This window comes from Mesoplodon bidens, assembly GCF_964165515.1.
Source record: "Mesoplodon bidens genome assembly, chromosome: 4".
Taxonomy (NCBI): Eukaryota; Metazoa; Chordata; class Mammalia; order Artiodactyla; family Ziphiidae; genus Mesoplodon; species Mesoplodon bidens.
In genome coordinates, this window is record NC_138160.1 from 31,398,655 (window position 1) to 31,424,177 (window position 25,523).

General features: G+C 39.5%; 1 protein-coding gene across 8 annotated transcripts in view; it reads right to left on the minus strand.

Moving 5' to 3' along the window:
• Positions 1-25,523, minus strand: part of CPLANE1 (ciliogenesis and planar polarity effector complex subunit 1) — a 138,504-nt gene that overhangs the window by 10,007 nt on the left and 102,974 nt on the right. For 7 of the 8 annotated variants that reach the window (XM_081231049.1, XM_081231050.1, XM_081231051.1 and 4 more), the window contains 7 exons: positions 23,928-23,958; positions 23,013-23,144; positions 17,528-17,693; positions 15,406-15,464; positions 14,774-14,941; positions 13,608-13,735; positions 10,070-10,159 (listed from right to left, as the gene is read on the minus strand). In XM_081231049.1, the coding sequence (XP_081087175.1) occupies positions 10,070-10,159; positions 13,608-13,735; positions 14,774-14,941; positions 15,406-15,464; positions 17,528-17,693; positions 23,013-23,144; positions 23,928-23,958 (774 nt within the window). The remainder of the gene's footprint in view (positions 1-10,069; positions 10,160-13,607; positions 13,736-14,773; positions 14,942-15,405; positions 15,465-17,527; positions 17,694-23,012; positions 23,145-23,927; positions 23,959-25,523) is intronic. The other variant, XM_081231048.1, reaches the window with a different exon arrangement.

The window sequence follows — 25,523 nt, forward strand, 5'->3', positions numbered from 1 at the left end:
TCCACTCAAGTCCAGGAACTGCAGAGAGTCCCAGGCAGGATAAACCCAAGGAGAGACACGCCAAGACACACAGTAATCAAATTGACAATAATTAGAGACAAAGAAAACTTATTAAAAGCAACAAGGGAAAAATGACAAATAACATACAAGGGTACTCCCATAAGGTTAACAGCTGATTTCTCAGCAGAAACTCTACAAGCCAGAAGGAAGTGGCACAATATATTTAAAATGATGAAGGGGAAGAACCTACAACCAAGATTACTCTACCCAGCAAGGATCTCATTCAGATTTGAGGGAGAAATCAAAAGCTTTACAGACAAGCAAAAGCTAAGAGAATTCAGCACCACCAAACCAGCTCTACAACAAATGCTAAAGGAACTTCTCTAAGTGGGAAACACAAGAGAAGAAAAGGACCTACAAAAACAAACCAGAACAATTAAGAAAATGGTATTAGGAACAAACATATCGATAATTACCTTAAAGGTGAATGGATTAAATGCTCCAACCAGAAGACACAGGCTCACTGAATGGATACAAAAACAAGACCTCTATATATTCTGTCTACAAGAGACCCACTTCAGACCCAGGGACACATACAGACTGAAAGTGGCGGGATGGAAAAAGATATTCCATGTAAATGGAAATCAAAAGAAAGCTGGAGTAGCAATACTCATATCACATAAAATAGACACTAAAATAAAGAATGGTACAAGAGACAAGGAAGGACACTACGTAATGGTCAAGGGATCAATCCAGGAAGAAGATATACAATTATAAATATATGTGCACCCACCATAGGAGCACCTCAATACATAAGGCAAATGCTAACAGCTATAAATGAGGAAATTGACAGTAACAGTAATAGTGGGGGACTTTAACACCTCACTTACACCAATGGACAGATCATCCAGATAGGAAATTAATAAGGAAACACAAGCTTTAGATGCCACAATAGACCAGACAGATTTAATTCATACTTATAGGACATTCCATCGAAAACAGATTACACTTTCGTTTTTTTATTTTTTATAAATTTATTTATTTATTTTTATTTTTGGCTGTGTTGCGTCTTTGTTGCTGCACACAGGCTTTGTCTAGTTGCAAAGAGCGGGGGCTACTCCTCGTTGAGGTGCACAGGCTTCTCACTGCAGTGGCTTCTCTTTGTTGCAGAGCACGGCCTCTAGGCACATGGGCTTCAGTAGGTGTGAAACATGGGCTTCAACAGTTGAGGCTTGCGGGCTGTAGAGCACAGGCTCAGTAGTTGTGGCACATGGGCTTAGCTGCTCTGTGGCATGTGGGATCTTCCTGGATAAGGGATCGAACCATGTCCCCTGCATTGGCAGGCGGATTCTTAACCACTATGCAACCAGGGAAGTCCCTACACTTTCTTCTCAAGTGCATATGGAACATTCTACAGGATCGACCAAATCTTGGGTCACAAATCAAGGCTTGGTAAATTTAAGAAAACTGAAATCATATCAAGCATCTTTTCCAACCACAACGCTATGAGATTAGAAATAAATTACAGGGGAAAAACGTAAAAAAACCAACACATGGAGGCTAAACAATACGTTACTAAATAACCAAGAGATCAGTGAAGAAATCAAAGAGGAAATCAAAAAATACCTAGAGACAAATGACAACGAAAACACGATCCAAAACATATGGGATGCAGCAAAAGCAAAGTTCTAAGAAGGAAGTTTATAGCAATACAATACTACCTCAAGAAACAAGAAAAGTCTCAAGTAATCAATCTAACCTTACACCTAAAGGAACTAGAAAAAGAAGAACAAACAAAACCCAAAGTTAGTGGAAGGAAAGAAATCATAAAGATCAGGAGCAGAAATAAATGAAACAAAGAAAACAATAGCAAAGATCAATAAAACTAAAAGCTGCTTCTTTGAGAAGATAAACAAAATTGATAAACCTTTAGCCAGACTCACCAAGAAAAAGAGGGAAAGGACTCAAATTAATAAAATTAGAAATGAAAAAGGAGAAGTTACAATGGACACCATAGAAATACAAAGCATCATAAAAGACTACTACAAGCAACTCTATGCCAATAAAATGGACAACCTGGAAGAAATGGACAAATTCTTATAAAGGTATAACCTTCCAAGACTGAACCAGGAAGAAATAGAAAATATGAACAGACCAATCACAAGTAATGAAATTGAAACTGTGATTTAAAATCTTCCAACAAAAAAAGTCCAGGACCAGATGGCTTCACAGGTGAATTCTATCAAACATTTAGACAAGAGCTAACACCCATCTTTCTCAAACTCTTCCAAAAAATTGCAGAGGAAGGAACATTCCCAAACTCGTTCTATGAGGCTACCATCACCTTGATACCAAAACCAGACAAACATATCACAAAAAAAGAAAATTACTGACCAATATCATTGCAGAATATAGATACACAAATCCTCAACAAAGTACTAGCAAACAGAATCCAACAACACATTAAAAGCATCATACACCATAATCAGGTGGGATTTATCCCAGGGATGCAAGGATTCTTCAAATCAGTCAATGTGATACACCATATTAACAAATTAAAGAATAAAAAGCATATGATCATCTCAATAGATGCAGAAAAACTTTTGACAAAATGCAACACCCTTTTATGATAAAAACTCTCCAGAAAGTGGGCATAGAGGGAACCTATCTCAGCATAATAAAGGCCATATATGACAAACCCACAGTAAATATCATTCTCAATGGTGAAAAACAAAGCATTTCCTCTAACATCAGGAAGAAGACAAGGATGTCCACTCTCGCCACTCTTATTCAGCAGTTTTGGAAGTCCTAGCCACGGCCATCAGAGAAGAAAAAGAAATAAAGGGAATACAAATTGGAAAAGAAGAAGTAAAACTGTCACTGTTTGCAGATGACATGATACTGTACATAGATAATCCTAAAGATGCCACCAGAAAACTACTAGAGCTAATCAATGAATTTGATAAAGTTGCAGGATACAAAATTAATGCACAGAAATCTCTGGCATTCCTATACACTAAAGATGAAAGATCAGAGAGAGAAATCAAGGAAACACTTCCATTCACCACTGCAACAAAAAGAATAAAATACCTAGGAATAAACCTGCCTAAGGAGGTCAAAGTCCTGTACTCAGAAAACTATAAGGCACTGATGAAAGAAATCAAAGATGACACAAACAGATGGAGAGATATACCATGTTCTTGGATTGGAAGAATCAATGTTGTGAAAATGACTATACTACCTAAAGCAATCTACAGATTCAATGCAATCTCTATCAAATAACCAATGGCATTTTTTACAGAACTAGAACCAAAAATCTTAAAATTTGTATGGAAACACAAAAGACCCCGAATAGCCAAAGCAATCTTGAGGGAAGAAAATGGAGCTGGAAGAATGAGACTCCCTGACTTCAGACTATACTACAAAACTACAGCAATCAAGACAGTATGGTACTGGCACAAAAACAGAAATATAGATCAATGGAACAGGATAGAAAGCCCAGAGATAAACCCACGCACCTATGGTCAACTAATCTATGACAAAGGAGGCAAGGGTATATATACAGTGGAGAAAAAACAGTCTCTTCAATAAGTGGTGCTGGGAAAACTGGGCAGCTACATGTAAAAGAATGAAATTAGAACATTCTCTAACACCATACACAAAAATAAACTCAAAATGGATTAAAGACCTAAATGTAAGACCAGACACTATAAGGCTCTCAGAGGAAAACACAGGAAGAACACTCTTTGACATAAATCACAGCAAGATATTTTTTGACCCACATCCTAGAGTAATGGAAATAAAAACAAAAATAAACAAATGGGACCTAATGAAATGTAAAAGCTTTTGTATAGCAAAGGAAACTACAAACAAGATGAAAAGACAAACCTCAGAATGGGAGAAAACATTTGCAAACAAATCAGCAGACAAAGGATTAATCTCCAAAATATATAAACAGCTCATGCAACTCAATATTAAAAAAACAAACAACCCAATCAAAAATGGGCAGAAGACCTAAATAGACATTTCTCCAAAGAAGACATACAGATGGCCAAGAAGCACACGAAAAGCTGCTCAGCATCACTAATTATTAGAGAAATGCAAATCAAAACTACAGTGAGGGGCCTCCCTGGTGGCGCAGTGGTTGAGAGTCCGCCTGCCGATGCAGGGGATACGGGTTCGTGCCCCGGTCTGGGAGGATCCCATATGCCGCGGAGCGGCTGGGCCCGTGAGCCATGGCTTCTGGGCCTGCGCGTCCGGAGCCTGTGCTCCGCAACGGGAGAGGCCACAACAGTGAGAGGCCCGCATACCGCAAAAAGAAAAAAAAAAAAAAAAAAAAAAAAAACTACAGTGAGGTATCACCTCACACCAGTTAGAATGGACATCATCAGAAAATCTACAAACAACAAGTGCTGGAGAGGGTGTGGAGAAAAGGGAACCCTCTTGCATAGTTGGTGGGAATGTAAATTGATACAGCCACTATGGAGAAGAGTATGGAGTTTCCTTAAAAAACTAAATATAGAATTAATATATGACCCAGCAATCCCACTACTGGGCATATACCCAGAGAAAACCATAATTCAAAAAGACACATGCGGGCTTCCCTGGTGGCGCAGTGGTTGAGAGTCTGCCTGCCGATGCAGGGGACATGGGTTCTTGCCCCGGTCCGGGAGGATCCCACATGCTGCGGAGCGGCTGGGCCCGTGAGCCACGGCCACTGAGCCTGCGCGTCCGGAGCCTGTGCTCTGCAACGGGAGAGGCCACAGCAGTGAGAGGCCCGCGTACCACAAAAAAAAAAAAAAAAGACACATGCACCCCAATGTTCATTGCCATGCTATTTACAATAGCCAGGATCATGGAAGCAACCTAAATGCCCATCGTCAGATGAACAGATAAAGAAGAGGTGGTACATATATACAATGGAATGTTACTCAGCTATAAAAAGGAACGAAATTCGGTCATTTGTAGAGACGTGGATGGACCAAGAGACTGTCATACAGAGGGAAGTAAGTCAGAAAGAGAAAAACAAATATCGTATATTAACATATATGTGGAATCTAGAAAAATGGTACAGATGAACTGGTTTGCAGGGCAGAAATAGAGACACAGATGTAGAGAACAAACGTATGGACACCAAGGGGAGAAAGCAGGGGTGGGGTGGTGTGATGAATTGGGAGATTGGGATTGACATATATACACTAATATGTATAAAATAGATAACTAATAAAAAAGAAACAAAAACAAAACAAACAAAAAAAGCAACAGTAACCTCTAGGACAAGAGAGTCCAGGGAGGAGAGGCCACAGAAACAAAAAAAAGGAACTCTGGAGAAGTTCCAAGTTAAAAGCTGGATGAACTCAGAGAGCTGGGCCTTCCTTGCCTCTCTTCTGTTTGTTTTTTTGTGTGTGTGTGGTATGCAGGCCTCTCACTGTTGTGGCCTCTCCTGTTGCAGAGCACAGGCTCCGGACACGCAGGCTCAGCGGCCATGGCTCACGTGCCCAGCCACTCCGCGGCATGTGGGATCTTCCTGTACCGGGGCACGAACCCGCGTCCCCTGCATCGGCAGGCGGACTCTCAACCACTGCGCCACCAGGGAAGCTCCCTTGCCTCTCTCTTATGGAAAGTCTTGTGGAAGCTTCACAGGAGTGGTGTTCTCGGCATCGCCACTCGCGCTTCACAGCTACAATCCGCCTTTGGGCACAGGCATCAAGGTAAGTGCAGTAGCCGCACATTATGGCCCCCTTCCTCCTTACTGAATATCAGTATTTGCTGAAAAGAAACATTCATCCCAGCTCGCGCCCACAGGCAGCTTAGCGCGTCGGCCCATCGACAGCGCTTCTCTGCACGAGGCCTGGAGGAAGCTGGCCCCACCTAACACACTTCATGTTCCAAAGCCAGTATTACAGCCCATTCTACCCCTACTGGGTGACCTAAAGAAACACCCGAGATGGGTGTATATGTGGGGTATACGATGGGAAGTAAACTCAGGTCCCAACAAGCAGGCCTGTGGCTCCTTGAAGAGGGGAAGAAGAGGTAACGGAGTGCTAAGGTTTGGGCCACCTGGTCTTTCATCTCTCTACCAACCTCATGTGCTAAGGATACCTCCAAGAAATAAGCACCCCCCGCCCCCAAATAACAGCAGTACACAGTTTTGCATTTACTATGGGCTATGCACGCTACCTACATTCAGTCCGCTGAATTACCAGAGAGCCCCAGGACCTGGTCATTGGTCTCCTTACACATCTACATCCTCCCTCGCTGACCTCATCTAGTTCCACGGCTGGAAATACCTACATGCTGACAACTCGCAAACCTGTATCTCTAGCTTCATAGTGCAAACGGCCTTCTTGACACCTTGCCTTGGATGTACAATAAACATCCCAATCTTAACATGTCCAAAATCAAACTGTTAATTTCTGCCCTATTCCGGGAAATGCTCTATATTCCAAATCGAATGACTTCCCCCCATTTTTATTATTATAACGCTACTCCAAGGAATATCTCTGTGCTTGTCTGCTGCCTTCTGTTCTTTTTCTCCCACATGTTCTAAAATGTAAATTATATTATCTCCCTGCTTAATTCCCTCCAATGGAGTCCCACTGGATGCAGAGTAAAATCCAATCCAGGCAATCTATCAAGACTGCCTCTGTAGCAGGGCTTTGAACTTGCTCTTCTCTCCGCCTGGAACTGTTCTTCCTTATTATTACGTGACAACCGCCTTTTCAACATTCAGCATCTTCACTCCAATGACACCTTCTCAAAGAGACCTTCAAGGTCTCCCATATCTTATTTTGTGCTACCGTCTGCGTTGTTCCTGACTAACAGTGCCTGGTAAGTAGCAGGAGCTCAACAGACTGCTGCAGAATAAATATTCTTCATGAAAGTCCTGTGGGGAACCAGTTACTATCCCCATTTTGCAAATAAGGAAGGTGAGGCTTAGGGAGGAGGTTATGTAATTTGCCCAAGATGAGAGAGATGATCTATGCCCAGAACCTAAGCTAATATGTTAACTTTCAGTTCTTTTGGGTGAGGGAAGAATAGTACTTAGAGGGCTCTGCTGGATAATCTTCACATCTGTAAGTGAGAAACAGGTCTATTTATCTGGATCCCCAAGGCAGCAGCTTTCCAATGGCTTGCTTCTTGGGTTACAGGGAGAAGGGTGGCAGTACAAGAGGCCTTAGGGATTCTTCTTTTGATTAGACCCAAGGGTCTGAAACGGAAATAAGGTCAACATCATTCTGTAGCACCTGTGGTCACCACTTTAGAATCCAATGTGAGGACTGTGCTCTAGTTGAAAAAGGGCTCACTTTTTTTTCTGCTATTTAAAGACACCACTGAGTATTTTGGGGTGTGACTGAAAGTTTCATATTAAAATAATTATTTCAGTAAATATTACTAAGGAACAATTTTTGAAAAACTGTGAAAGAAAAAATATCTATGAATGCACAATCGGAATGCACATGTGAACACACTGTGTTTAAAAAAAAAAAAAACAGCTGGTAAAACAGAAAAGGTTGAGACTGAGGATAAAAAGAAGAGAAACCGGGCCTCCCTGGTGGTGCAGTGGTTGAGAGTCCGCCTGCCGATGCAAGGGATACGGGTTCGTGCCCCGGTCCGGGAGGATCCCATATGCCGCAGAGTGGCTGGGCCCGTGAGCCATGGCCGCTGAGCCTGCGCATCTGGAGCCTGTGCTCCGCAACGGGAGAGGCCACAACAGTGAGAGGCCCGCATACCGCAAAAAAAAAAAAAAAAAAAAAGAAGAGAAACCAACAGGTAGTTAAGCAGTATTGTAACTACAAGGGTAGGCTGTCCCTCCAGAGTAGATGAAAATAACGGAGGCGGGGTGCTGAAGTTGTTCCTTCAAGTCTTCCAGGTATGATAAGAGATTAGCAAAGATTGTGACCATTAACTAATCCCACCCCTATCTCCGCTGCAATTAATTTGGTATCTAATCTTTGCTACTCTTGTTCTGTCAAATGAACATAATTACTGCCATCTAGAAAGAATGACAGATCATCACCAAGTCGGCTGATACTAAGGTTAATAAGCCTACATTTTAGGGTAAACTTTTACCTATGGGGTATCTACAAACCTTGAGAGGCTAACACTGGCTTTCTGTCACCTTGCTTTACACAGGGGTGGCTTTGTAATTTCCTTTGCTTCAGATCAAAGTGCATTTCTCTAGATTTATTTGGGATATCCAATTTTGAGATAAAAATACAATATGAAAAAAATTCTGTGAAACGGAGCATGTGCAAAGCTTCTCCTTTGTGGTAGGTGGGGTGTTCCTACCCCAACATGGCCAGGGAAAGCTTTCTAAGGTCAAAGGTAAGTGATATATCAAGAAGAAACCCCACAGTGGAAACTAGTGGGAAAGTGCACCAGCTTCCCCTAAAGTAGCATCTTTCTCTGTAGGAGAGTGAATGCCGCCTCTGTTTTTTTTTTTTTTTTGCGGTACGCCGGCCTCTCACTGCTGTGGCCTCTCCCATCGTGGAGCACAGGCTCCGGACGCGCAGGCTCAGCGGCCATGGCTCACGGGCCCAGCCGCTCCGCGGCATGCAGGATCCTCCCGGACTGAGGCACGAACCCGCGTCCCCTGCATCGCCAGGCGGACTCTCAACCACTGCGCCACCAGGGAAGCCCGCCGCCTCTGTTTCTTTATTGCCAAACAACTCTGTAGACTCTTGCCTGAGGAGTCTGAAACTGAACAGTAACCCTGAGTCCATTAGCTCCACCTCCCCTAGAAGAAAACCGTACTCCTTCTCTTGCCCAACCTGGGCCAATTATTAGGCCACAGTCTAGACAAACACCCAAGCTAGAAACCTGGAGTCATACTCTCAGGGGCTGGACACTGGACAATGAAAGAAATACTTCTCTTTGCCTTTATATGGGCAAGGCCTCATGCTAGGTCATAACTCACTTCAAGAACACAAAACCCTGAGTCTCTGGAGGCTTCATAATACAATACAAAGGTACATATAATTTCAGCTATTTTTAGGGGTAACATTGTATTTTGGGGCATTTTATCTGTTAAAATAAACATTGTTCCATATTTGCTTAGAAAAGAATAAAAAGCTATGGGGTATTCTAAATTAGAAAACATCTTAACAAAAGATTAAAATGAGAGACTTTGAAAGAAAAAAACTAGCCTGGGATTATAAAATTAAAAGCACAGGAAATGATGCTTCTAGGACTCAAATTAATCCCAGTAACTGGAGGCTTGGGTTTTAATGCATACAATGGGGGAAAGTATGGAAAGGACCACGTAGAATTTCTAGAAGGTATAGCCATCGACATTAAAACTTGATAAATGAGTTAAACAGCAGATTAGACACAGCTGAAGAGAGATGTGACGTGAACTGAAAGAAGAATCTGCAAAGAAAGGACACAGCAGTGGAGAGAGGCGTCAGAACAGAACAGAGTAACTCACATCTCTCTTCATTTTTATGGTATATATGAATCAGTGTTTTCATCATCATTCCCATCAAATTTAGGTCTTTAATTCAAAGACACCTCACTGGGTTAAATGAGATCATGCACATAAGATGTTAATACAACGCTTGGCATCAAGTAAGTTCTCTGTAACTGCTAGCTGTTCTTTCTACTGTTCTAAGGGGATTTGAGCAGGCTACTTGACTTCTCTACACCTCAGCTTCCTCAGCTGTAAGATGGGGATAAGAGTTGCCCCGACTATCTACCCGGGTTGTTACTGACAGCTAATAGGAGGATGAATGTGAAACTGTTTTTTAAATTGTGGAGAGTAACAGCAGTTGAGGGGTGGGCTCGGGGAGATGTTGGAGACTGAGATAATGACGTATAGTTTCCCTCTCTCTCCATCAGAGCAGAGCTAATTGGGCGAAACTTATGGGTCTGTGTGCTCCATGGCTATGTGATCACAGCACCTTCCTGAGTACTTATTTTTATGTTCAGCACTGTGCTTATTAAGCCCATTACCACCACCTAGCCACACTCTTCATACTGAAATCTGTATTTGACATTTCTAAGAGTGATTTATGATTTTAAAATTTTTAGTATTAAGCTCAAGAACTTTCTAATCTTTATCCCATACCTTCTCGGATGGTAACTGGAGACTGCACAGCCTTTCTTACTGCCATTTTGGCTCCACCAGGTTTCCTCTGTATGGTAAAAGTAGCAGTTCCTATAAAGACAGGTGAACTTCTTTAGCCTTCCATATGCACCTTTCATGTTGTAAGTTTTTGAGGACAGAAATCTGCTTAGTAGGGGCCCAATAAATCGTGGTTGATTTGAACCAAGAAAGGAAAACAAAAGTGCACATGAAGGAAGGGAAAGTCTACTTTGAGACTTGGTATCCTTATAGCACAACCATGGACCTTTCTCATATGGCAAATGTACCCTGACAACATCTCTGGCAACTGGAAAAGCCAGGCGTATAAGCCTATTTCCAGTAAACACCTAGATAAAATGCGAAGAGAATGATCAACTAAGGTTTCTTAAATTTCAGGATTAGTAGCAACCATTTACTGTTTATGTTATACAAAATGTTTTATGTATGATCCTCAACAGCTCTATGTGGTAGGATTTAAAAAACACATCTGAGAGCACAAAGTAAGCAGCAGAGCTGGGCTATGAACCTAGGCCTGGATGATTTCAAAGGCTAGACCTATTATTTATGCTTATAATGCCTCTCAGATACTTATCATATAGTCCTTATGTATTGTTTTTGACAGAATTAAACACAAAACAAGCAAAAAAAAAGAAAGAAAACTAACAGTTTGCGCACAGGGCTGAAGAAGTTAGCCAAAAACTGTATACTGCTTTATAGAACACAGATAGTTGGGACTTTCCTGGTGGCGCCGTGGTTAAGAATCCGCCTGCCAATGCAGGGGACATGGGTTCGAGCCCTGGTCCGGGAAGATCCCACAGGCCGCGGAGCAACTAAGCCCGTGCACCACAACTACTGAGCCTGCACTCTAGAGCCCATAAACCACAACTACTGAAGTCCGCGCACCTACAGCCCGTGCTCCACAACAAGAGAAGCCACCGCAATGAGGAGCTGGCGCACCACAACAAAGAGTAGCCCCTGCTCGCCGCGACTAGAGAAAAGCCCACCCGCAGCAACGAAGTCCCAACCAGCCAAAAATAAATAAATAAATAAATTTAACAAATAAATAAATAAAAGACAGCAACATATAGTCGAACTCAAAGAATTTTCAGGAAAACTTCTTTTACAGAAGAACTGCAGGGAATTTTAAAATCTTGATGGATCCTCACTTCCCACTTGTGTAACAACTAAACTTGCCCCAGCGGGCTCATGTTGTCTGTATCACTGACTGGAAGAGCCCAGTTTCCCCCATTGCCGTTGAATGTTGTCAGGGGAATGGCTGGGTTCTGGATGTGGCAGAGGCAGTCAGGGAGGTCAGTGTGTTCACAGTCCCTCAAGTTGCCTCTCCTACCTTTGCCTTGGAGGTCCAGGAAGCTGAGTGACAGGTCAGCTCAGATAATAGTTAGGCATATGGTGTTCTATGACACAGTATAAATACTGCAATACCTGCCCATTAATATTCTTGAACAATAATTAGTTTATAAATAGCTATTTTTAAGCAAAAAAGCTAAATAGGCTTTTTTTCCCCATTTATCCAGTTATTCAATTATTTCATTTGTTCAATGTGAAGGGGTAACACAAGATGTAGAGAGTGTTGCTACCCTCAAAACATTTAGTCTATCCTGGGACATAACCAAGTTTATAAGTAACTACAACATAAGACCTGTTGCAGTAGTGCCTCAAGAGGGGCAGAAACACATGACTGAGGGTTCAGAGGACAAAAAAAAATAACTATATTAGTTACCAATGCTACTATTTGTCTCTAATATTCACAACTACCATGCAAGTTAAGTATTAGCCAGTTTAAAAATGAAAATATGGATGTTAAAATTCATTACACTGGGTTGGAAGAGCTAAAGAATTAAAATTAGGGATGTCTTCCAAGACACAGAGGGGAGGCATTTAAGGTATAAGGGAAATTTTCAAGGCAGGAATGGGAGCACACAGCATGTGTCTGGAAAACAAGCCTGTAAGTGCTATGGATCATCCGGATTATATGCGGAAAGGAGGCTAAGGAGGCAGAAGGGGACACATTAAAGGCCAGGGAGAGGGTTTGGACTTATCTGTGTGAGGTACGGGTCACTGAGGACTTCTGAGTCCCTGGGCAGCAGGACCACCTCATCAAGCACAGCTCAGCAAGGACAGGTAAGGGGACCAAAGAGGGCCAAGGCCTCAGCCCAGCCAAGTGCAAGGTAACAATACAGGCCTGACATTGGACAGGTCCAAGAAAAAGACATATTTCCCCATAATCCAAGACTTTTCCATCTGACATTAAGAAACCATGATTCAAGTTTAAAATCTTTTCCAATTTTGGGTATTTCTTTTATTTAATTTTGGTAAAAGTATCAGGTATAAAATAAAACTTAAAAAAATTTTTAAATGGTTACTATTTTAAAATTCTAGTTTAAAAAAGAACAGTGTTTTCTTATTGTAATTCACCAATCAAAAGCAAGAGTTAACCAAACTATAAAGTTCCATCAAAAAGACTGCAATAGAGCTTCCCTGGTGGCGCAGTGGTTGAGAGTCTTCCTGCCGATGCAGCGGACACGGGTTTGTGCCCCGGTCCGGGAGGATCCCACATGCCGCGGAGCGGCTAGGCCCAGAAGCCATGGCTGCTGATCCTGCGCGTCCGGAGCCTGTGCTCCACAAAGGGAGAGGCCACAACAGTGAGAGGCCCGCGTACCGCAAAAAAAAAAAGACTGTAATATATGGATACTTCAATTTTCTCAGTTAACGTGCATACTAAAGTTCAGGTTCTAGGTGTGGAGGCTCTAGACCCAGACTGGGTTTAAATCTAGACTCTACCACTTCCTAGATATCTGATCTTAGGCAGTTATTTCAACTTTCTCTGCCTTGGCTTTCTCTTGCTTAAAATGGGAACATAATAGTACCTTTCTCACAGAGTTGTAATTCAAGTGCTTAAATGGAACCTGGCACATTAGTTATTATTATACATTCTTAGCTGTATATATGTATACTACATGTTAACTATGATTATACATTTTTAAACAAATAAGTATGTTTTACTTTAGTAATCAAAACCCACATATGGCAAAATGAACTAAAGGAAGGCTAGTAATAAATAACAGACACTATAGCTTCAAATGTGGAAAAGAATATTCAAAAAGGGTAAAAACGATACTATTTCAACCTGCGTCTGTTCTATTCCTACTCTATGATATATCCATCCAGAAATCTATCAGAATTTAATTTGTAAAAATGCCTACATCTTTAGCCACACAAAAGAAATAGATTCCCAAATAAGTCATATCACACAGAACTGACTGTTCAAATTCTATTACAAAAAGGCCATTAGTTTAAAAATATTCCTAGGGTCTTCTCATTTCAAAGCAACAGAACAAAATCCCAGTACCACCAACTCTTTATCAATCCCTTGCATTCTGTTGAAATGGGAACTGCTTTTCACTAAGATTTACAACTTTTACTAACGAAAACACAACTTTGGAGACAAGAAAGAATAGGTCCAAATTACACAAGATAAAAAAAAAGTTTTCAGTCTTACCACATGGCCAAGGTGAGCCTTGAGTTTGCCCCAAAAGTCTCCCCTTTTGGGTATAACTTGGTTTGATGGATATATATCTGACTTTTCCAGGTCTATGTACTGGAAAATTGTGATCATGTCGATTCTCTCTAAAGTAGAAATTACACAGTTATTATATTCCTAGAATCTTCTATCAGTGATAAACTACCATATTTCAAAAGATGTAAATTCCAGCTCAGATTAATACGTTCATTTTGTACCTTAGTGATGCATTCAGTGTATAATTCTCCTCATAGCTCCAACTTCACTCATTTTTTTCCAAAGAAATTGTTTTTATCTCTCTATCCATTTTAACTGCATTTGGCAGTTATTTATGTATTAAATACCATGCATTAGTCTAGGAAATATTCAAGGGGAGTCTCTGCTCTTTTGATTACACCCCAAATTACACACACACAAGTAATCTGATTACATCTAGCTTTGTGTCGGGTAGCATTTCCTCTAGGCTCTTAAGTTACGTGATTATGTTTACAATCCTAATCAATTATTTTGTCAAAGGTGGTAATTTTTAACAACACTATACTGGCAATTCATTTCTTCCTTATGGGTCATTAACAAATATAATTTTGTGTTTGTTTGCCATATATAAGAAACTTTACACTTGGGTAGTTTTCTTTAGTATCTATGTTTAATTAATTCTTCCCTAATGAACTAATATCCAAACCTAATGCAGGCCATTAATTTAAGAAGAAACATATAACAGTATCTACAATTAAATCAGCCATAACTGGGTGGGAAGAAGAGGAAGAAGTGGTAAGCTGGTGATGACTATCTGTTTCTACAAGAATGGAGCCCAGCAGAGAAACAGGGGAGCAGTTAGGAGGCAAATTACAGAAGGAATTATTAACAAAAACTACAAAAAAGAAGAAAACAGGATTGAATGGATATAATAATTGTATTAGGCATACAGAAGTGCTTTGTTATATCTTAATTAGACATTTAATGCCATTTTTGTCTTTTTCCTTGGTGATTAAAACTAATGAAGACCTCATAATTACGGCACCATTTTCCCCTTCACTTTATTATCATAATTCAGAACAAGTCCACTGAGCTTGAGTCACAATAGCGCTTCACACTTATCACGCTTGACGTTATCTTGCCAAATGACGTGCCAAACCTTGTCTTACCCTCTTGGAGAAAGGGAGCATTGCCTTCTGGGAATTTGAGCAGGTCTCGGTTTGTTAGGCAATAGTTTCTGTGCAGTTGCTGGAAGCTGTACTGATTCAGATAACAGTTCATTCATCAGACTGTATGCTTGTGAGATTCGACGACTATAGTGGTCAGAGAGCAGCAATCTTTAGAGAAAGAATTAAACAACATTTAGTAAAAGAGTCACTTTCAGTTCATATTTCTAGAGGGAACATAGCGTTCAAAGACCACATAGCATTTATTTTCTTCAATGCATTTCAATACAAATTCAAATTTCAGATATCTGAAAACCATTGGGAGGTATTATTAAAGGCATCTGTAGTTATGGCCTTTGGGGTATTTTCAAAATGCACATACATATCTGGATTGTGAGAGGGAGGGGAATAGCAGAAATAAGGTATAAAAATTGAATGGAATAAATAATATTTGAAAGCAAATTCTGAAAAAGGCTATTGGAATCTAATTATTTTCCTTGCAGTTAGCTCCCATAATTTTCTGTTTATCAACAAAAAAGGGACTACTGTGCAAACCAGAACCCCTAAGGCATTATCTATGGCCTTGAGCGAGCAAGCAAGAGAGAGAATGATCAGGGTGCAACCACCAAAATCACCTGTCTTTTTCGTGCTTCATCTTTTGTCTCAACCTGATTTCCCTTGAAGTCATGTAAAACTGCACAAGAAATAACCAGTTAGTTCATTACTGTTCAGTTCAAATAATTAAACCATTATGACCCTTGGAAAACATGAAAATTCCACTAATATATTTTAATAGGCAGTTAAACCATAATTTTGTTATTTAGTAAACAGTACAAAACACTGTCATATTTGATGAAGCTTACTATCCCAGCACAAAATATGAAAATGTTAAATTAAAGCATCATGTAATTAAAATAAAATCCAATTTAATAAATGGAATGCAAAGTCTATTTTAGTAGTTAAACTAATGTATTTTCTCAAAAGGAGAGATCCTTATCAGCTGCATTTAAAATGGAAAATAGGAACATTTTAAGGATGGAGACACCCATACTTTGTACTCTGTCTTATGATTAATCTTACCAACAGCTTGGTTGATAAAAGCAGAAATGAGTCAGACATTTAAAACCATCACTTTAATGTTTTAAAATGTTCACGAGAAACCTACTATAGTGGGTTCATTGTGACTCGTAAACTCTTCAAAACTTATGCACCACAGGGTAAACTGGCCAACATCAGCTATATATGTCTTATTCCAGAACATTAAGAGTTACTGTTGAATTACTAATGAGGGTAAGTCCTTTCACATACAATTATGTATATAAAAACGTACATGCAGAAGTGGATTCACTTTCTCAAGGTCCTATACCGTAGTCAACAATAAATTTAAGGTCTTATTGATTTCTGATAAAAATGAAAATGAAAATTCTAATTACATTAACCCCTCACTAGTTCCATACCTTTACCCAAACAGAAGCTAAAAATAAACAATTATCTGCGATACTGAAGGAGATGTCACAAAGTCTATGAACAAAACAGTCCCAATGCCCTCAGAGTTCATTTATTCTAAATTTGGATACAATTCTAACCATCTGGGGAATCTGCTTGGCTGACAGGGAGGGTGATATGCAAACTCACCCTCCGTGGGGTGGAGGAGCACACATATACACACACACTGTAAGATTCTGGTCTTTGAGTAGCCCTGAAGGTCATTACCATGTCCCCAGATCTATCAACAAAATGTCATCTAACATCAGCATGCTCTCTCCAGACACAGGTAAGTAAATTACACTCTTTAAATAACAGTTCACCTACTTTTGCACCATTTGGTGCTGAAATGTGACAACCTTATCTGGAAAATTCACTTACAGAATACGTTCCTCTCATGATGCTGAAAAAAGATGAAGTGCTATTATATTTTATTTCAGGTGACAAAGTAAAAGATAAACTATAATCCAAGTGTAATCTAAATGTGAGTTTCACAGTTACATAATCATCAAAGTAACATTGCTTTGTTTCACCTTCTGAAGAAAAACACTTCTGACCTGGCCATGGTGATGTCCATAGTCAGGGCTCAGGAAACGAATGTTGACAGTTTAAAGGACAGTTGAAACACACACACAGAAGTGCCACTGTTCTGTGGGTTCATAACTGGACCATACTTTAATAGATTTTTTTGTAGATAACTTATGGAGAGAAAATTGATTTTTAAAATAGCTTTACTACACACACTGTTGTTCAACTGCCACTGACTTTCATTGAAGATTAAGGGAGTGACTCCAGCTGGTCACCCAACCCCTCGACCTCTTCATTTGGTTAAAATGCTAGAGCCACGGGACTTCCCTGGCTGTCCAGTGGTTAAGACTCTGTGCTCCCAATGCAGAGGGCCCGGGTTCAATCCCTGCTCAGGGAACTCTATCCCACACGCAGCAACTAAGAGCCCTCATGCCACAACTAAGACCTGGTGCAGCCAAATAAATAAATTAATTAATAAAAAATAAAATAAAATGCTAGAGCCATAATTAGCCTCAGGGAGAAAAAACACTCTAAGATAGTTCAACAGAACATGGTTTGTAGAATTTCCTGCTACATTTTGTTAAGGTAATTTCTTAACTTTTCCAGGCTTAAGTAAAATGCTGACTTTTCTATCAAACAAAAAAATGCATCCAAATGATGTTAATCCTTTTCTTGAATACTTGCCAGGGAAAAAATTACACATATTCTGTGATAATTCCATTACCCTTGACACTGCAGACTTACTGGGTTGCTCCTGGGGCAGAAAGGATGACGCTCTTGCCCTCTCTTTTCTGCTAGCTGATTCAAGTACTCTGCCATCCTTTCTTTTCGTTTTCTTTTCATCCAGACTTGAATCGCTTTTCTCTCCTTCTCAGTTCTTTGTGGACGTCTACCAGAGGGATGCTGAATCCTAAGAAATTTAACCAGCAGGGCATCACTTGATGTTAAATTTGTTATGGAGATAAAAAGTATCACAACTAAATACTGTTTCTTTGGACTGATTCTGCCCCATCTTGAAGAGTCATACACTCATGATGTCTAATCAACTTGCTACAACCTGTCCCATGAAATCCACTGACAATGATCTCAGGTCACTGACAGCCTCTTCAGTCTTCACCTTACTGCACTTCTCTATAAATTTGGTACAACTGGCTTCTCCTTCCTGCTTTGAACTCTCTCTTACCTGGGTCTTTCTCTAACTCTCAAAACACGATGCAGCCTCTTAAATTGGTGCCTTTCTTCTCTGCTCACCATGAGATATTAATGTCTTTGAAGGTTCTGGTTTGGATTTCTTCACTTATAATCTATTTCTGGACTATCTCAGTCACTTCCAAAACTTATACTACAGAGATGACTTCTAAACCGATGCTTCTCTGGATCTGGCCTCACGTTTGTGCCCAGGCCGCACCTCCCAAGGGCCAACCCGAGCTAACAACCGAGTGTGGAAGGGATGTCGTGGCTGGCCCCGATCTACAGAGACAGGACTCCTCTGATGGGCGATTTTGGCATGATATCTCACCGCTGACCCAGCTGAAACACGCTTAGAGCTATACTATACTCTGGGATTGCTTACCCAACCCTCTCTCCTTCACAGGCAGGGGTCAGAACTGCATTGGGGTCTGATGCCTCGCCCCACTTCTTATTTTTCCCTTCACAGGCATTTCTCTCAGTAAATCTTTTGTACATCTAATCCCATCTTGGCTTCTACACAAAGAGTACTGAGAGTGGCCCCAAAAAACAGGTGTTGTAGACGGGAATTTGGGGCAGACTCATCACCAAGTATGCGAAGAAGACACCATCCTAACTGGAAGATGGGTCATGCATACAGACGATGTGGCTGATACTGAACACCTGCTCTCCTTCTGAAAGACTGGACTCTTTGTACATGCCAGGCAGAGGGTACCCTACCCAACCAGCCCCCAATGAAGCAATAAGCCAAAAGGCATATGTATCCCAAAGAAGCATTAGTAGAAGAGGCAGCCTTTATTCTATCAGGAATGAGTTGTGGGCCCAGGAAAGGCTACAAGGAAAAACATTTTAACTTAATGTTCCAAGGAAAAGCTGTTTAAAATGTATTCTAAGGGTTCATATTTAGGGTAAAGTACTATGAAATAAATCATTAATCCTTCTAAGATGAAATAGGATTAAATCTATGTTGTACTCAGGGTGATGAGACCTTGGGAAAACTCAAAGGATACAGATGTGCTATATTAGTTAAATAAACCAGTCTATATATTGGAGGAGGGGGAGGAATGACACACACACCACAAAATGTATTTACAAAGAAAAAAGTCTATTTTAAGCTTTGAATTTGTTCCTTAAAAAATCAGAAAATTAGAAATCAATTAGAAATCAAATACAGGAAAAACAAACTGTAAAAAACACAAATACATGGAGGCTAAACAGTGCACTGCTAAATAACCAAGAGATCACTGAAGAAATCAAAAAAATTTAAAAATACCTAGAAACAAATGACAGTGAAAACACAATGATCCAAAACCTATGGATGCAGCAAAAGCAGTTCTAAGAGGGAAGTTTACAGCAATTCAAGCTCACCTCAAAAAACAAGAAAAACCTCAAATAAACAATCTAACCTTACACCTAAAGCAACTAGAAAAAGAAGAACAAAGAAAACCCAAAGTTAGTAGAAGGAAGGAAATCATAAGTATCAGAGCAGAAATAAATGAAATAGAAAAAAAGAAAACAATAGCAAAGATCAATAAAACTAAAAGTTGGTTCTTATAAACAAAATTTATAAACCTTTAGCCAGACTCATCAAGAAAAAAAGGCAGAGAACTCAAATCAATGAAACTAGAAACGAAAAAGGAGAGATTACAACTGACACTGCAGAAATGCAAAGGATCATAAGGGACTACTACAAGCAACTGTATGCCAACAGAATGGATAACCTGGAAGAAATGGACAAATTCTTGGAAAGGTATAACTTTCCAAGATTTAACCAGGAAGAATTAGAAAATATAAACAGACCAATCACAGGTAATGAAATTGAGACTGTAATTAAAAATCTTCCAAAAACAAAAGTCCAGGAAGAGATGGCTTCACAGGCGAATTCTATCAAACATTTAGAAAAGAGTTTGAACACCTATCCTTCTCAAACTCTTCCAAAAAACTGCAGAGGAAGGAACACTCCCAAACTTGTCCTACAGGGCCACCATCACCCTGATACCAAAACCAGACAAAGATATCACAGAAAAAGAAAATTAGAGACCAATATCACTGATGAACATAGACACAAAAAATCCTCAACAAAATACTAGCAAACAGAATCCAGAAACAGATTAAAAAGATCATACACCATGATGGAGTGGGATTTATCCCAGGTATGCAAGGACTCTGCAATATACGCAAAAAAATCAATGTGATACACCATATTAACAAATTAAAGAATAAAAACTGGGCTTCCCTGGTGGCACAGTGGTTAAGAATCTGCCTGCCAATGCAGGGGACACGGGTTCGAGCCCTGGTCCGGGAAGATCCCACATGCTGCGGAGCAGCTAAGCCTGTGTGCCACAACTTCTGAGCCTGCGCCCTAGAGCCTGCAAGCCACAACTACTGAAGCCCACGCGCCTACGGGCTGTGCTCTGCAACAAGAGAAGCCACCGCAATGAGAAGCCCGCGCACTGCAACGAAGAGTAGCCCCTACTCGCCACAACTAGAGAAAACCCGCGTGCCACAACAAAGACCCAACATAGCCAAAAATAAATAAAATAAATCTATTTTTTTAAAAAAAGAATAAAAACCATATGATCATCTCAGTATACGCAGGAAAAGCTTCTGACAAAATTCAACACCCATTTATGATAAAAACTTTCCAGAAAGTGGGCACTGGGGGAACCTAACTCAACATAATACAGGCCATATACGATAAACCCACAGCAAACATCTTTCTCAATGGTGAAAAACTGAAAGCATTTCCTCTAAGATCAGGAACAAGACAAGGATGTCCACTCTCACCACTCTTATTCAACATACCATTGGAAGTCCTAGCCACAGCAATCAGAGAAGAAAAAGAAATAAAAGGAATATAACTGGAAAAGAAGAAGTAAAACTGTCACTGTTTGCAGATGACATGATACTATACATCGAAAATCCTAAAGATGGCACCAGAAAACTACTGGAACTAATCAATGAATTTGGTAAGGTTGCAGGATACAACATTAATGCACAGAAATCTCTGGCATTCCTATACACTAACAATGAAAGATCAGAAAAAGAAATTAAGGAAACAATCCCATTTACCATCGCAACAAAAAGAATAAAATACCTAGGAATAAACCTACCTAAGGAGGCAAAAGACCTGTACTCAGAAAACTATAAAACACTGATGAAAGAAATCAAAGATGACATTAACAGATGGAGAGATATACCATGCTCCTGGATTGGAAGAGTCAATGCTGTGAAAATGACTATACTGCCCAAAGCAATCTATAGGTTCAATGCAATCCCTATCAAATTACCAATGCCATTTTTCACAGAGCTAGAACAAGAAATTTTACAATTTGTATGGAAACACAAAAGACCCTGAATAGCCAAAGCAATTCTGAGAAAGAAAAACGGAGCTGGAGGAATCAGGCTCCCGACTTCCGACTATACTACAAATCTACAGTAATCAAGACAATATGGTACTGGCACAAAAACAGAAATACAGATCAATGGAACAGGATAGAAAGCCCAGAGATAAACCCACACACATATGGTCGCCTTATCTTTGACAAAGGAGGCAAGAATATACATGTAGAAAAGACAGCCTTTTCAATAAGTGGTGCGGGGAAAACTGGACAGCTACATGTAAAAGAATGAAATTAGAACACTCCCTAAAACCATACACAAAAATAAACTCAAAATGGATTAAAGACCTAAATGTAAGGCCAGACACTATCAAACTCTTAGAGGAAAACATAGGCAGAACACTCTAGGACATAAATCACAGCAAGATCCTTATTGACCCACCTCCTAGAGAAATGGAAATAAAAACAAAGATAAACAAATGGGACCTAATGAAGCTTAAAAGCTTTTGCACAACAAAGGAAACCATAAACAAGATGAAAAGACAACCCTCAGAATGGGAGAAAATATTTGCAAATGAAGCAACTGACAAAGGATTAATCTCCAAAATATACAGCAGCTCATGTAGCTCAATATTAAAAAAAAAAAAACCCAATCCAAAGATGGACAGAGAACCTAAATAGACATTTCTCCAAAGAAAATGTACAGATGGCAAACAAATACATGAAAAGATGCTCTCAACATCACTAATCATTAGAGAAATGCAAATCAAAACCACAGTGAGGTATCACCTCACACCGGTCAGAATAGCTATCATCAAAAAATCTAAAACAATAAATGCTGAAGAGGGTGTGGAGAAAAGGGAACCCTCCTGCACTGTTAGTGGGAATGTAAATTCATACAGCCACCATGGAGAACAGTATGGAGGTTCCTTAAAAAACTAAAAATAGAACTACCCTATGACCCAGCAGTCCCACTACTGGGCATATACCCTGAGAGAACCATAATTCAAAAAGAGTCATGGACCAATATGTTCATTGCAGCTCTATGTACAATATGCAGGACATGGAAGCAACCTAAGTGTCCATCGACAGATAAATGGATAAAGAAGATGTGGCACATATATACAATGGAATATTACTCAGCCACAAAAAGGAACTAAACTGAGTTATCTGTAGTGAGGTGGACGGACCTAGAGTCTGTCATAGAGGGAAGTAAGTCAGAAAAAGAAAAACGAATACCATATGCTAACGCATATATATGGAATCTAAGAAAGCAGTACTGATGAACCAAGTGGCAGGGCAGGAATAAAGATGCAGACGTAGAGAATAGACCTGAGGACATGGGGAAGGGGAAGGGTAAGCTGGGACAAAGTGAGAGAGTGGCATGGACATATATACACTACCAAATGTAAAACAGATAGCTAGTGGGAAGCTGCTGCATAGCACAGGGAGATCAGCTCGATGCTTTGTGACCACCTAGAGGGGTGGGATAGGGAGGGTGGGAGGGAAGCTCAAGAGGGAGGGGATATAGGGATATATAGCTGATTCACTTTGTTGTAAAGCAGAAACTAACACAACATTGTAAAGCAATTATATGCCAATGAAGAGGTAAAAAAAATCACATAAATTATGGTCAATTTTAAATATTCTTTAACCATAAACATTTTAAGCAGGTTGAAAATGAATTATTCAATGATTACCTGGAGATGCTCCTCGCCTGTTGTTCTGTTAAGCCAAGCTCTTCACTGGAAACTCCATCTTTTGTTATAAGGTCATTGATAATGTCTGCAATATCAGTCAGTTCACTCATCTGGAGTGGATCTACTGAAACACTTCATTCCCAAATGCAGTATGAGAGATATAAATCAGTATCTACAACTTAATTACATTAAGCAAAAATGAACACGTAAAACTATGCTCTCCAAGAGTATAAATGACCATATAAAATGATAAACATATAAGTAATTTCCTTCTATTGCTTTAATTCCAGTAATCCTCGGTGGAAAAGCCTCATCATCAGTAATTGATAACTTCATATGCACTCTCAAAGGAGCAAACATAAGGCCTAGGGGACAACTGGGACAACTACGACAACAACCTGTCCTGCCTATTGAAATATAATACATACTTAGTAAAAGAAAATGTAGCAAATATAAGCTACTGTATTCTAATTACCTATGCTGAACAGTAAGGGATACAATATAACAATCCTCAGTTTCTTAAAACAGGAGGCCCCACCCTGGGGCTGTGGACCACTACCCTGCTACCGGTCCGTGGCCTGTTAGGAACAGGGCCACACAGCAGGAGGTGAGTGGTGGGTGAGCGAGAAGCTTCATCTGCCACTTCCCACTGCTCCCATTACTACCTGAACAATACCCATCCCCCAGCCCTGACGTCTGTGGAAAAACTGTCTTCCAAGAAACGGGTCCCTAGTGCCAAAAAGGTTGGGGACTGCTATCTTAAAACACCCCATTCCCAATGTGAATTACCTTCCTTTAATCCACAAAAAATATGTAGTGTAGAAGTTTACATACATATGAACAACAAAATTTCCAGAACACATAATTTATACCTAACATTAAGTAAAACTGTGAATTAATTCTTAAGATATTTACCTCTCAAATAATTCATCACTGTTATTCACACCTTAAAAAAAAGCAACATTACTATTAATAAAAATTTCAGGTCAGTTATTTTTTCTATTTTCGATTATTAACCTGATCTAGAAATTATATATACAGAAACTGAAATATTTTTAAACCTCCATTTGGTAGTGAATATTGTCCACATTTTAAGATTATTACTTTTCTATCCAGAGTACTCTGAATAATTCATTTTAGGAGGTACAATCTTTCTTTGCTTCATACACAGTTTAGAATACTGGAGTGAGATTTACTAAAAAAAACAAAAAACAAAAACTTCTGATGATCTAACAGGAATACTTTTGGGAAAATATCTAATTTAACTCCAAGAACCTTTACTTGGAAGAATATGCCCCAAAGAATAATTTTTAAACCTTGTCCAATATTAACAACACGTCTTTAAAGCAAAACACTTGGTCTACTCAATTTTCTGTATGTTTAACCCTCAAAGAGTATTGAGTTAATACAGGGGAAAGTGTCCTGACATCTCTTGTCAAAAACACTTCCTTGTTAAGATTTTCTTATACTAAGATAAATCCACCCTGCCTCTAAGACTTAGAACATCCACATTTTTTTTTTTGGTTTAAGGTCCATGTTCATCATGTCCTTTATTATATCATCCATTCTCACATGTTTTTAATATTAAAACAATTTTGCTTTCTTAAGCACATGTTGTTTTGTTTGTTAATCCTCAAATCAAGGATTTTACATTATCTTTGCTCTCAGAGTCTGGTCCTTTGCGAGTTCTTCGATAATGGTGTACATATAGGCTAACGAGATATAAAAGATCTAAGAAATGAAACAGATTCCTTTCATCAAAAGGCAGAGAAGTGTTATATTCAAATAACTACTTTTGAAAGTAGTTACATAGGAAGATTCTATCCTTACTTCATTTTCAAACCATTTTTGGAACTTTTTCTTTGGGACAGGCTTCACAATTTACTAAACACAATGGATCAGCTTCATTCCTTGATAGTCACAATTCCTTTTTTAAAAAAATTCCAAACAGTGACTGACACTCAGCCTGATCATCTAATTCACTTATCAGAAATACCTCTGAATAACTTATGGCTGTTAACAAAAATTAAATTCATTCTCAGTGACTAAATTGTTTGGCACTGATAAAAACACTCAGAAGAATTTGCTAAGAAGTGAAAGTCAATTTCAAAAGAGTAAATTTGAGCTGTTTGTGAGCACTAGAAGTAAAGGAATGACTGCACATCTTTCCAAGAAGCCAACCTTGGAGAAGAAAACACCCATTAGGGCATCTAAATTCTGCACTTCTAAAAAAACACTAATTAGGTTTCTTTTTAAATTTATAATTAAACATTGAATACTAGAGAAAAAACATTTTTATTTATCCATCTTGACATGTGTTATGACATTTATTGACACTTCTTGTTTTTTCCTCTTGCCTTAGAGTTTAAGAAGCTATTACAATCCTGAATGAATCTTCGCCTTAACCTGGTACTCTCAATTTCTCTTCTCCTAGTACTTTCTTTTCTTCTGCCTTTAAACATAAGAGTTTATATTTATCCCCAACTCGAAATGATCTTTGACTTCATTTCC